Source organism: Cinclus cinclus, chromosome 14, assembly GCF_963662255.1.
Source record: "Cinclus cinclus chromosome 14, bCinCin1.1, whole genome shotgun sequence".
Taxonomy (NCBI): domain Eukaryota; kingdom Metazoa; phylum Chordata; class Aves; order Passeriformes; family Cinclidae; genus Cinclus; species Cinclus cinclus.
In genome coordinates, this window is record NC_085059.1 from 20550272 (window position 1) to 20563470 (window position 13199).

General features: G+C 53.9%; 1 protein-coding gene across 2 annotated transcripts in view; it reads left to right on the forward strand.

Moving 5' to 3' along the window:
- ARHGAP26 (Rho GTPase activating protein 26) overlaps nt 1–13199 on the forward strand; it is a 104354-nt gene that overhangs the window by 13082 nt on the left and 78073 nt on the right. For both annotated transcript variants that reach the window (XM_062501958.1, XM_062501959.1), the window contains exons 2-10: nt 3251–3346; nt 4270–4331; nt 4660–4731; nt 5774–5875; nt 7688–7798; nt 8022–8126; nt 8684–8813; nt 9063–9163; nt 11807–11901. In XM_062501958.1, the coding sequence (XP_062357942.1) occupies nt 3251–3346; nt 4270–4331; nt 4660–4731; nt 5774–5875; nt 7688–7798; nt 8022–8126; nt 8684–8813; nt 9063–9163; nt 11807–11901 (874 nt within the window). The remainder of the gene's footprint in view (nt 1–3250; nt 3347–4269; nt 4332–4659; nt 4732–5773; nt 5876–7687; nt 7799–8021; nt 8127–8683; nt 8814–9062; nt 9164–11806; nt 11902–13199) is intronic.

A 13199-nucleotide genomic window follows, 5' to 3' on the forward strand; every position in this document is an offset into this window, starting at 1 on the left:
ACTTGAACATTAAATACAGGCTATTAAGCAGTTTTCTTTGCAGGAAGTGTAGAAATGCAGCTCCCTGTGAGGACAGCCTCTGGCAGAGCCCAGAGCTTGCTTTGCAGCAGCATCCTCTGGTCCCCCTTCGTAGCAGCATTAACCCTTCATAGCCAGACACAGCAGCAGGTTTGTCTTTAACCTGAGCCCCCGTCCTGCTGCTTATGGCCTGCCCCAGATCCAGCTGATCCAGAGCTTTTTGTTCTTTCCAGCTCATGTAGCAAAGCAGAGTCAGCTCTGGGGAGAGTCCCCATCTCTGAGCCAGCAGTTTCACTTTTCCCTGTGTGATCTGATCTTTCCAATTCTGGACCAGGCAGCAGGACCAGGGAGAGGGGGGCATTTGTTCTTCCTGATATCTCATTTGGATGTGCTGTGGTTGCCCTCAGTGTCCTGGTCATTGTTTCTGGGGTGCTGCCTGCAGACCTGGCTGGAGTGGGGTCACCCCATAGTGCTGGGGGTGCTGCACTCATGGAGGAGGCTTGGGAAATCATGACACTTCCTCCTACAAACTGCTTCTCTCAGTAGTTCCAAATTCCTCTGGAAGAGGCTTTTTATGTAAAAAGCAACCACTTCCCAGAAAGACTGAACTCCCAGTAGGAGGAGGGAGGGGGGGCACAGGGCTACAGGGCTGATCCCTTGCTGCTGATCCCTTGCAGGATTCCTGAAGGTCCCTTCAGCCAGGTTTGGAGGGAGCCCTGGAGCTGGAGGTGTGTGGCTGTGATGGAATTCAGCCAGCAATTGCCTGGTTCCCTGGCTGCAGAGGGAGGAGGAAAGTGGGGTGACCCCTGGGCTGGGTGAGAGGGAGGAGGGACAGGCACAGGGGTTATCCCAGGCTGCTGCCAGCAAAGGCTGCTGCCCTCTGCCCTGCTGGGAGCCTTCCCCTTTCCTGCTGTCCTGAGGTGCGTGTCGAAGATGCAGTGGATGGGGAAGATGCATTACTTTTAAAAGGGTGTTTTATTTAGATCCTTGCTTGCTGTAGCTATGCAGGTGGACTTGTGTGTGCCAGTTTTCTGTCAAGGGGACTTTCCCCAAGGGATTGTCCCATTCTCACCAGCCCAGGTGGGAAAAGAGAGCCATGGAAGGTGATGATGATGATGATAATGATAACTGCAACCTGAGCTGGCTGTGTTGCTCAGGCAGAAAGATTTATTTTTGTGGTGGTTTTCCCTGATGCTGTGGTTGACTCATCAAGCCGGCAGAGAACTTGGAAGGAAAACTTGCCAGGCTCATGTGCAGTGTCTGGGTGGTTTTGCTCATGTGTGAGAGGAAGCAGCAGATTCTGTTGAGCCTTTGCAGGATTTTGGGTTTGCTTGTTCACATCCCTGGGGGAGAAGAACCCTCAGGAGCTGAGGCTCGTAAGGGGCTGCCCTGTTCTGCCTGTGCCTTCCTGCTTCCACTGCAGGGGTATTGTCCCAGAATGGACTTGAGGGGTGCCAGCTTTTAGGAAGAAGGGATGCTGGGGCCTGGGTGAGCATGGGTGCCCCTCTGTCCTTTTCTGGCTGATCCTGCTGCTAATTTTACCCTTTATCACTGTCACTGCAGCAGTTATCTCCCTCTCCCCTGCCTCTCCCCTGCCTATTTATAAGCACCATGGGCCATTGCTGTCAGTGCTGCTGGCTCCAAAGGCTCCTTGGCTTTGCTCTGGCTCGTGCCTGGTCCCGGAGCCCTGACCCGCTCCTCACTCTCAGGTGGAGCTGCAGAGGGTGCCCCTGCCCTGGGTCCCCCCAGGTGTTCATCCCTGTGCTGCAGCAGCCTCCAGCTCTGGGGTGCTGCCCAGCCAGCGGTGGGCACGAGGGGTGGCACATCAGGCCTGGCTCAGGTGGGCATGTGGCACATGGAATGTGGCCAAGGGTCGGGGGCTGGGGGCCAGCAGGGGCTGAGGGGGAGGACATGGCCCCTCAAATCATTAACATCATCTTTGTGGTTATTGCAGGGCAGGAAGGAGGGACTGGGTGAGAGTCCACGAGCCCTGTGGCTGCTCCAGCAAGCTGTGGGGAGGGAAGGAGGCTGCTCTGCTGCTGGCACCGGCACGGGCATGTGGAAAGGAGCAGGCAGAGCCGTCCCAGTGCTCTTTGCTCAGCCCTGTGCTGAGCTGGAACAAACCCTCCCACCCTCCCGAGTCCCTCTTCTCAACCCTGACCAAGAGCAGCTGGGAAGTTTCCCCAAAAATCGTGTCTTGCTCTGTAGGTGCCATGGAGACTCCTGGCAGCTCCAGGCATGGGAAGGGTGTAAAAGCCATGCTCGTTCCATCCTCCAGGGAGCAAAGTGCAAATCTTGTTATGTGTGAACCTTCTCCTTGGAGAAGCCCCCTCTGTACTTTTCCACTGGGAAAGCTCCCGGGGATTTCCCTCTCCCTGCCTGCCTTGGCTGGGTGATTTCCTGCTGCCTTAGGAAGCAGTTGTGTGAAGGCAGCCAGGACTGAACTGGGCAGGATTAACCCCAGTGCTGTCAGCAGCAGTACTGAGAAAACAGCTTTAATGCTTGGAGAAAGCTGCCAGCTCCCTTATCCCATGGGGAAAGCAAAACACTTGGACTCTGCTGTGGTTATCTCTTGGCTGTTGGTGTCTGAGAGCAGGAAACAGCCTTTGCGTGCACGCGCATTTTCCACCGGTGCTGGGAACGGGAAAAAAACCCATGGAATTTTGGGTTTTGGGTGGAGAAATGCACGGGACAGTGAGCACTGTGCCTTCCTCACACCGGCAACCCCACAGTGCCCTGGAGTGTCTGAGTGCCAGGTTAGCAGGGCTGGTTTGAAAAGCCAATCCTGGATCCACTCAGGTCACTGCCAGTAAGAACTTAATAGGATCCAGACCTCGGGCACAGTCTGCAGCTTGGGAAGCAATAAAGCTCTGTGCTGCTGCCTTCCCTCAGTGGGACAGGAGCGTGGCAGAGGTGCCATCTCTTGGGGGGGCAGTGTCACTGTGTGTCACCATTTGCTGCTGCCCCATGGCTCTAGGTCTGAGCTCTGGGGTGGCTCTTATTGGTATTTTGAGGTTTCATCTCCTGTAGGGTGTTTTGGGGGTGCTGTCAGGGACCCCACAGAACCTTGTCCCTGGGGTGTGTGCCGAGGGGCAGCACTCTGGAGCTTCACTTGTGCCAGGGTATTTCCCTGTGGGTATTTCCTGGCTGGGATCATGTGTGTGCCTGCATCTTGCTGTTGGGGGACTTTCCCATTTGTAACATCCCTGTGTTCCTGCTCCTGCTCTCACAGACCTGTCAGCTGCCAAGCGCAAGTTCGCAGATTCCCTCAATGAGTTTAAATTCCGCTGCATCGGCGACGCCGAGACGGACGATGAGATCTGCATAGGTGAGTCCTGGAGCTCCTGGAGCCACATCCCTGGGCAGGGCACAGCAGGGAAACACACAGGAGGACACCAAGGGGTCCAGGAATTTGTCTGGGTGCAGCATATTCCTCCTGGTTCAACAGCAGCAAAGCCTTCCCCAGGGAATCAGTGATTGCTTCTTGGCCTAAATCTGTCCCTGCCAGCTAGGAGAGGGAGAAGATTGCCCGTATCTGAAACCATCTCAGTTAGCTGGATGTTTTGTACTGGAGAGGAGGATCTGGAGGTGGCTGTGGCTGGATACACTGCAAAGGGCTGTGCTCTGAAGCAGAGGAGCAGCAGCCTTGCTGCTGGGGCACAGGATCCTGTGCTTGAGGCAATCAGCAGTGCTGAGCCTGGCAGTGCTCCCTGAACTAAGCCTGGCTCTGCCAGGGAGCCTCTCCTGGCACAGGGCAGTGGCTTCAGCCTCTTCCCTCTCTCATGCTGCTCCTGCCCCAGCTGAACTTTTAGAGCTTATTGTGCACATCATCTGGAGCCAGGAGAGCAAAGAAGCTTTAGCCCTGATTTAACTTTGCTTGTTTAATCGTGCCCAGTCTCTCAGCAGAAATAGCTCCTCATCCAGGTCTCCCTGGTGCCGTGCCCGTGCTGGGGAGCTGCCCATCGTGTGCTGGCCATGGCTAGAGGCCAGTGCTACTCTGTGGGGCTGGTTCGTGACTGGCTGTTGGGTAGGGGAGGTTTGAGCTGAGGATGTTGCTCCCTGGAGGAGGAAGCCTGGTCCTGGGGATGCTCTGGTGCCAGTTGCTTCTGTAGGCAGCAGGAACCTTTCTAGGGAGAGAGCAAAGATGATAATAACCCAACCCCCCCACCCAAAGCACAGACAGAAAAAACCCCTCTGTGCAGTTGCTTTCCTTTAAAATGGATTGTTAAGTGCTGACTATGTCTCTTCCAGCCAAGTCTCTGCAAGAGTTTGCCACGGTGCTGCGGAACCTGGAAGACGAGCGGATGCGCATGGTACGGCCCCATCTGTCCTGGGAGCAGGGGCTGCTGGCACCCAGGACACCGTGGTGACAGTGACTGCCAGCCCCAGTGCTGCTTCCCTCGCCTGGGGTGGAGCTGCAGGGGAGGGCAGAGGAAGGACAGCATGGGCTTGGCGGGGAAACACCTGGAAAGCATCAGGAATGGAGTCCTGCTGTTGGAGAGCGGTGCTGGTGCTGGGGGGCTCACAGGTTTTCAGAGAGGGAGGGGTGAAGCCTGTGGGTGCCTGGGGGCTGTGGGAGGCTTTCCGTGGAAAAAAGGCTGTGGAGCAGCAGAGCTGAGCTGTGCCTGTCTTTGCCCCCAGATCGAGAATGCCAGCGAGGTGCTGATCACGCCGCTGGAGAAGTTCCGCAAGGAGCAAATTGGGGCTGCCAAGGTAACCCAGCCACTGGGCCCGGAGCTGGCCAGGACCTGGCACACTGCAGGGTGGGCTCGGGCATGGGAGGAGGAGCATGCTGCTCTAGGATGGACATGTGGGAAGTGCCTCAGTGTTCTGAGTTCACCACAACCAAATAATGTTCCGAGGGCAAAAAACTGCATACCATCTAAAGTGAACTTTTTTTCCTTACTCCAAGGAAGAGTTAGGATTTTCTTGGAGGGGCTCACATTTTCCTGAGTCCCCCAGCCTGCACTCACCACCCCAAAGCTTCGCTGGGGCTGCACGGGAGCTCTGACACTTGTGGCAGGACGGGGAAGCGCCGGTGTGGCTGAGGGTGGCTGTGAGACAGCCTGGCCCCCCCTCTTTCTTTCCTGCCTTTGTTCCGAAATGAAAACCACTGTCTGTGGCTCCCCTGTTGTTATAACAACCTGCTGCTGCCTGCAAGCAGCTCATGCCAATGCCTGGGGCTGTGTTTGCATGGCAGCAGTGCCCAACCCGGCCCCGTGCAGCTGAAAACAGAGCAGAGAAGAGGCCCCAGAACTGACCTGCTCCCAAGCAGGTGATGGCATGGATTTGGTCCTGACATGTTGGGGTGGGATGAGAGGTGCAAAGGGAAATGAAGTTGGCATCGTTAACACTCCTGCTACAACCAACCTGTGTCCCATGTGGCACAGAGGAGAAGCTCTTGCAAGGGGTGGCAGGGGTGGAATGTGGAATTGTGATCATGTTCTGCTTAGAAAGCACTTCCCTGGCTCTGTTATTTTTGGACCTGGATCTGGATGTTTTACCAAGCCCCGGGCCCCAGGAGTAGAGGAGGGGTTCCCTCAAGCCTTGGGTTTTGGCAGCATAAGCTGCTTTCCTGTAGCTGCCTGATGCTGGCAGATAAAAGCAGTCTCACCTGCTTCCAGCTGCTGCCCCCAGGTCCTGTCTCCTGTTAGCTCCCACCTGGGACTGCCACCCTGCCCAGTGCCAGAAGGATGCTGTCACAGCTGCTCTGGGGCCCTTGTATTCAGTGTCACACTTCTGTTCTGTTTTGTAGGATGCCAAAAAGAAATACGACAAGGAGACTGAGAAATACTGTGGTGTCCTAGAAAAGCACTTGAACTTGTCTTCCAAGAAGAAAGAATCCCAGCTTCAGGAGGTGAGAGCAACCTCTGTGTTTCCATGCCTCGCTGTGACTTTGGAGAGCTTTTTGAGTGCTTCACACAGCTTGTAACAATGATTCTCCTGGCTGTAAACTCATTTTTTCCCTCATTCTGGCTGCGGGTGCTGGGTTTTCCCCTTTTCCTGTAATGAAAGGATACAGAGCTGTTTTGGTGAGTAAATCAGAGAGATCCCAAAGTGGATAGCAATCAAAAAGGAGAAAGGGTTTATAATTAAAGAGTGTAACAGAAAGGAACTGGTTCTGCTGCAGGCTTGCCATGTGCCAGCACAAATCATGGATGTCTGGTCTCCTTCTCTGCAAGTGGCTGCTCTGCTTTGTGCTCCAGGGGAGGAGGGATGGGGCTTAGTGCCTTAAACTCTCCAAGAGCCATCAGTGATTCAGGACATGCTTAGCTAAGGTGACAAGTGCCTTCTTTCAAGTCCGGAATTCCTGGTGCTGGCCCAGAGCTGGGCTGGTCCTGCAGGATGTGTGTCCTTGCCTTTGGGCATGGTGCTGGCGTGCTGCTGATCCCTTACTGGGGCACTGGTGGGTGAGGGGCTCCTGTACCCAGGTGGTGGCCCCGTGCCCAGCAGAGCTGGGGACTTGAGAGCAGAAATACCTGTGGCACAGGTAATCATCTTCCAGCAAATCAGGGCTGAGGAGGGCACAGAACCTGGGCAGAGGTGCCTGCAAGCCAGCCTAGTCCTTGGGGTTTGTAAATAACTTCCCATGTGGAAGCAGCCACAAGTCCCAGGGAACTGTGGCTTTCAAATGACCCTCTGAGCCCTTGGTTAATTTGGGTTTTAGATGATGCTGATATGGGGCATGGGATGGGAAGGAATTGTGGTTAAAGCTGTGATCCTGTGCCCTGGACAGAGCATGGCCCTGTGGGGCTGCCTGGAGATGCCATGTGGGATTCTGTTTGGGGTTCTGTTTGGGATGTGTTCTGATGCTGGATGCTGTGCAGGTGCGTTGGAGCAGTGCTGGCTGCTGGTGCCATCTGGTGGCATCTCCCACCCAGACCCTGACTGACAGGCAGTATGTCTGTCTTACATTCTCTGTGTATTTAGTGCACAAATTCTACACATCTCAGGTTATAAATTACTCAAATGCATAATTAAATGTTTCCATTCACAAAACAAAAGACATAAATGCAGCTGTTGAACGCAGAAACTTTTCTCTCATGGGCCATCTCTGACCAAGGCATCCTCTGAGTGAGCTGCCTCTTCCTCCATCACTTTCATAAGTTGCACAGCAGACAGCCATTGTCTTTCCTTGTATTTATTGATTAACAGCAGCATTTTAGATAAGTGAAGCCCAGCTGTTGCTGGGAAGGCAGGAGAAGCTTGCAGCCCACTGGAAGCAGCTCCCAGTTCAGGTGCTGGTTCCTGTTCCCCCATGCCCACTGGGAAGTGTTTGTGGTTTTTGTGGCTCAGGACCCACCAAGGGAGGGGTTATCTTAGAAAGAGATTTCAGTGTGGAGTTGTGAAATGTGGATGTGGCATCCTTGGCAAGGCAAAGTGCTTTCCAGAAAAGGGAGAGTTGCCTTTACTTGTCAAGGTCATAATGATTTCCGTTTTTCTCACCTCTGCTGTGTGTTTTCTACCCAGCTGCTGGGGAGGTGGGAACGTGGGTCACCACAGGAAGAGCATGCTCATGTGGATCAGGTTTATGTTCATTGCTGTGCCATCTGTCCAGCTGGGACTGGGGGCTGGAGCTGGCTTTGCTCTGCTGGGGGGGTGTTCCCATCAGAACCAGGTGTGCTCTGGTCGTTCCTGAGCTCCTGTTTCCTCTCCAACCCCTCTGCAGGCAGACAGCCAGGTGGACCTGGTTCGGCAGCACTTCTACGAGGTCTCCCTGGAATATGTCTTCAAGGTGCAGGAGGTGCAGGAGAGGAAGATGTTTGAATTTGTGGAACCTGTAAGTGAGCTCTCAGCCTGCACAAAACTGAAGGTGGTGTGGTGAAACAGGGAGGGCCAAGGGGAGCCCTGGCAGTGCAGGGGCCAGGGGGTCCAGCCTCACCCCACAGCCCCTCACAGAAGGCCCACCAGGGAGCCCCTGGGGGGCTGCAGGGTCCCCTCTCCTCAGCCGTGCTGGCTCTGGGTCTCTACTGACTATCTCCATTTGCTTTTTCCCAATGCAGCTGCTGGCCTTTCTGCAGGGGCTGTTCACATTCTACCATCATGGCTATGAGCTCGCAAAGGACTTCAGTGATTTCAAGACAGAGCTGACAATCAGCATCCAGAATGTGAGTGTGCCTGGGTGTCCCTGTGCCCAGGGTGTCCCTGTGCCTCTTGCTGTCAGTGTCTGGGAGATCCACCTCACCTCCTGGTCTGTTTTAATCACAGAATGCCAGACTGGTTTTGGTTGGAAGGGATCTTAAAGCTCATCTAGTCCCACCCCTGCCATGGCAGGGACACCTTCCACTATCCCAGGTTGTTCCAAGCCCCCTGTGCCAGAGCCTCACCACCCTCACAGGGAAGATTTTTTTCCTAATACCCAATCTAAATCGCTCCTCTTTTAGTTTAAATCCATTTCCCTTCCCCTATCACTATTCACCCATGTCAAAAATCACTCTCCCTCTTTTTTTAAGCCCCCTTAAAGTGCTGGAAGGCCTTGCCAATTGTTGTAATAGTTTTGCTTTAGCTTAAATCCAGGACCAGGAAGCAAACCTGCCCTGTGGCTGCCCCTGGGCTCCCCAGTCCCATTTCCCACAGGGCTGTAGGGGCCCAGCCCCACCCCACGTGCTGCAGAGCCAGGCACGGGTCCCTGCACTGCAGAAGACATTCCTGCTTTAATTCGCAGACAAGAAACCGCTTTGAAGGAACAAGGTCAGAGGTTGAAGCTTTGATGAAGAAGATGAAGGAGAATCCCCATGAGCACAAAAACATCAGCCCTTACACGATGGAGGGGTATCTCTACGTGCAGGAGAAGCGTAGGTGTTGGGGAATGTGGGGGGTGGGAGCCTGGGGAAGGGGTTTGTCAGGATCAGAAAGGCTGATGCAGCAGGTACAGAATCCCTGGAAGACAGCGATTGGCCCAGTGGGAGAGAATCACTGCCTATGCCTCATAAAAGTGTTTTAGGTACAAGAGTCTGGCATGTGAAATGATGGTTAAGCATAGCAGGTTCTGATGTGAGGGCACTGAGGCTGTTCTGGGCATGAACCCTGTGTTTGCTCTGCAGGTCACTTTGGGACCTCCTGGGTGAAGCATTACTGCACCTACCAGAGGGAATCGAAGCGCATCACCATGGTGCCCTTTGACCAGAAATCAGGAGGAAAAGGGGTGAGTGCTGGCAGGGAGCAGGAGGAGAAGGGGTGAGTGCTGGAAGGGAGCAGGAGGAGAAGGGGTGAGTACTCAGGAGGAGAAGGGGTGAGTTCTCAGAAGGAGAAGGGGTGAATGCTGGAAGGGAGCAGGGCTGGGTTCTGCCAGGCAGCACCTGGCACTGCTGGCTGCAGGCTCTCCCAGGGCTCAAACTGTGTCACCTTTTTGGCAAGGTGACACAAATGCAGTGAAGTGGGTAGCATTCATTCCAGGCTGAGTGGCTGCCACACTGGGAATGAACTTGGCACCTGGTTTGAGAAAGAAAAGACAGGAAACCCCCAGAGCCCACAGATCTTTGCCAGCCACGTGCACCCACCACGCTCCAGCTCTGTGGGTGCCTGCTCCCCAGTCTCTTGTTCCTGTTCATTGTTTTGCTCCTTCTCCAATGCCTGTGACTTGTCCAAGGCCAGGTTGGAGCTTGGAGCAACCTAGTGGAGTGGAAGTGTCTTGCCCATGGCAGAGTGGAACAAGATGAGCTCTGAGTGCCCTTTCTACCCAGACCATTCAGTGAGTCTCTTATGATCTGTGACTTGGCCAATGAAGTTGTTTTGTTTCTGACAGAGCCACAGCAGAGCCTGGAGCTCCCCTTGGCCCCGAGGGGGTGTGAGGAGCAGGGGGAGCAGTGGGTGTGGGGGCCAGCACATGCTGTGTCCCAGTGCTCCCAGGGCTGTATCCAGGGCTGGCTTTGCTGCTCTGTTCAGCAGGAACAATAGACCCCTCCACAGTGTTCCTAGCTGGGATGGTTTGCAAACACAATCCCCTTGCTGGGGAGTGCCTGGGGCAGCTGGACAGGCTCCCACACAGCTTCCTGCTGGCACGGGGAGATGGCTGTGGGCAGGGAAGCTTCTAAAATTAATTTCCTCTTGCCTTGGAGCATCTTCATTATAGTTCAGCATTAACATATCCCAGCCCTGTAATCACTAGTGGCTGTACTGTGTTTTGTCTGGTCCCTTCCCATTTCAGGGCTCTCCCAGCACCCAGGGGTGTGGGAGCTGCTGGCAGCACCCTGAGCCCCTCTCCAGGGCCAGGCTGGAGCCCCTCTCCAGGGCTGTGCTTGCACTTGTGGCTTGCCCCATTCTGGCATGAAATGCCAGGGTCTGCCAGTGGTGACCACCGTGGACATCTGAGCATAGAATAGCCCGGGGGGCTTGGGGCTGCACCGCTGGGAATTCTGGGGTCTGGCTGGAGCAGGTGCCAAGGTGCTGCATGAGGAGACCCATCACTTGTGGGTCATAGGTGCTATCAGCCCCTGGTGACCTTGGGCTGTGGCCAGAGCTGGGTATTGGTGGGTTTGGAGCAGGGGCATTCCCTGAATTCTGGGCAGGGAGTTGGGCAGAGTAGGAGCAGCCTTGTGCTGGCTGTGGGGCATCAGAGGCAGGGAGCTGGGGAGAAGCCCTGTAGGGAGCTCTTCTGCCTTCCTGGGTCTCTGCTGGGTCCCTTGTCTGGGACAGGAGAGTTATTGGTGAGTTAGAAACCACGGGAGCACATGAGAGAACAGTCAGGTAGGAATTAGGGCTTCTCCCCTAAAATGGGACAGGTTCAGAGTCCCAACAGAAGAGCATCTACAGCAGTGCCTGCAACATGGGCAATGAGCAGGAGGGGCTGGGAGCCACAGGAAAGCTGCTGCCAGCATGGAGAGACCATAGTGGGATGAGCAGGACTGTGTGTTGGGAGTGTTTTGGTTGTCAGGAGCTGAATGGTGGGGAGGAGTTTATGGATAAGAACCAGGGAGTCACCCTCCCTGGGGGGATGTAATGGGCATGTACTTGTGGCACGTGAAGACATGGATTAGAGGTGGGATTGGCTGTTCTGGGCAACTTTCAGACTCTGTGATCTTAGAGGTCTTTTCCAATCTAAGTGGTTCTAAATATGTTTCCTGGAAAAATGGTGATGTCAGGGAACAGGGTGGTCAGCCAAGGTGTCATCAGGAACAACACAGAGAGCCCAGAAAAGTGTCTGTCTCCAGGAACTCCTTCAAAATTCATTTTCTCTTAAGTCATCTGTGGAATTTCACAGTTGCAGAAGTGTCTGTGCTGGCAGGGGCTGAGACAGGATTTCCTCCAGCAGAGGACAGCAGTGCTCACAGATCCTGCTGGATCTCTGCTCAGCCCTGTGGAAATCCAGTACAGCTTGGATGCAGAGAGGCATTCTCTGGATGGGAGAATGGTTTTGTCATTGCTTTGCTATATAATAAACATTTTAAGACATGTTTGCTCCTGTTAAAAGTCCTTGTGTGCACAGTGCTGCCAAAAACTCAGCGTGGAGTGCAAACTGCCAGCAGGTCTGTGGAGTGTTGTTCAGCAATGGAAAGTAAAGCTGATTTTGCCCTAGAGTTGTGGTCCAGCACTACCTGCCCACATGAAGAATGGGTGGTGTAGTGCTTAATGCACAGATTGAATCGTGGGCACGCTGAAGGGAAGCTCCTCATGAAAGGTTTTGGACTAAACAAGGGTAAAAAACCAAATCCTCCTGTCAGAGATATAAACAGATATTTCTAGCAGGGTGTTGTTGCCAGATCCCCCCAGGTTTGACAGCGGTGGGTGCTGGGGACAGGCCTGTGGTTTTGGGTTGTCCTTGGCCTCACCTGATTTTGTCTCTTCTCAGGGGGAAGATGAAGCTGTCACCCTGAAATCCTGCACACGGCGGAAAACAGACTCCATTGAGAAGAGGTTCTGCTTTGATGTGGAGGCTGTGGATCGGTGAGTGCTGCCAGGAGGCTCCTGGGGCTGTGGTGACCCAGTGGAGGGAAGGGCTGTGCTCCTGCACTTGGCTTTGGGACAGTTCCTGGACAGTTTTCTGTGTTTCTCTCCTCCAGTCACACCCTCTGTGAGTGGAAAGCATTAGTCCATGGAATCACACCTTTTCCAGCCAGGTGCTCTCTGTGTATTGAGTCAGTGCTTTGGTTTACAAGTCTCTCTGACTCAAGTCTCACTGACTTTAAGGGTGTTTTAGCACTTCTGCAGCCTCTGGCCACACGAGGTGAGCAGTTGCCAGCCTGGAAAAGCTGCTCTGTGGCTGTGCTGGGGGGGATGTGCTGCCTCTTTCCAGCCCTGGATATGTGTTGGAATAGTGTCAGCTTTTCTGCTGGAGTGGCTGTTGCTGGTTCACTATGGATGGGTGATAATGGACCTTTGGCTCGTGCCTCCAGGCACTTTCACTCCTTTTTCCAGAAGAAGGAAAACACTTCTGCTGTGACTTATCACATGGCAGCTGGACCAGAAGTATGTGTGGATCAATCTCTGGCAGCCAGGAGTGAGAGCTGTTACCATATCAGCATCATGCATGGCTTACACACATAAACAGGAAAGCCAGGCTGGTGTTGCTATTCCAAGAGGAGTTAGTCACTGAATTAGAGCTTCAGAAGTTCACAGGGTTCACAAAAGCCTGCTCCAGAGGCACTCAGTGTGTTCTCCTGGCTGTGTGCCTGTCTGTGGTCCAGCTGTCCTCCCACCTGTAGGAATGCCCTGGAGGTCTCAAAAAAACCCGAATTCATTAAAATCTGGGTGTTGAATAATGCTGGAATAACCTGGTGCCTCTCCCTGGTCCAGCCTGTGCCTCAGCAGTGTTTCAGTGCCAGCCCATGGCAGGGAGGGGTTGGGGTGATGGAGCTCTGCCTGTGTTGGCTGAGGGATGAGATAACCTGGGGCTGCCTCCCACTCTCTGGAGCTCTGCTTTTCTCCAGAAAGTTGCAGTATTACTGCTGACACAGGAATTTTTTTTTTTTTTGCTGTGCCCTGAGGATATTTTTTTATAATGTGAAAATCAAACTAAAAAGTGTGAGAAGGAGAATGGAGCCACAATAATTTTCTTCAGCGTGTTCAGAGGCAGCTGAAGGTTCCCTTGATGTTTGGAGCCTGCCAGGCATGGGATCAGGAGCTGCTCCAGAAATCTGTGTGCTCCATGTAAATCATGGCAGAGGAATAGCACAGGAAGGGGAAACCTGAGGAATTTTTCCTTTTCATGTGCACATTCCTGATGCAGGGATTTGCCTGAGGGA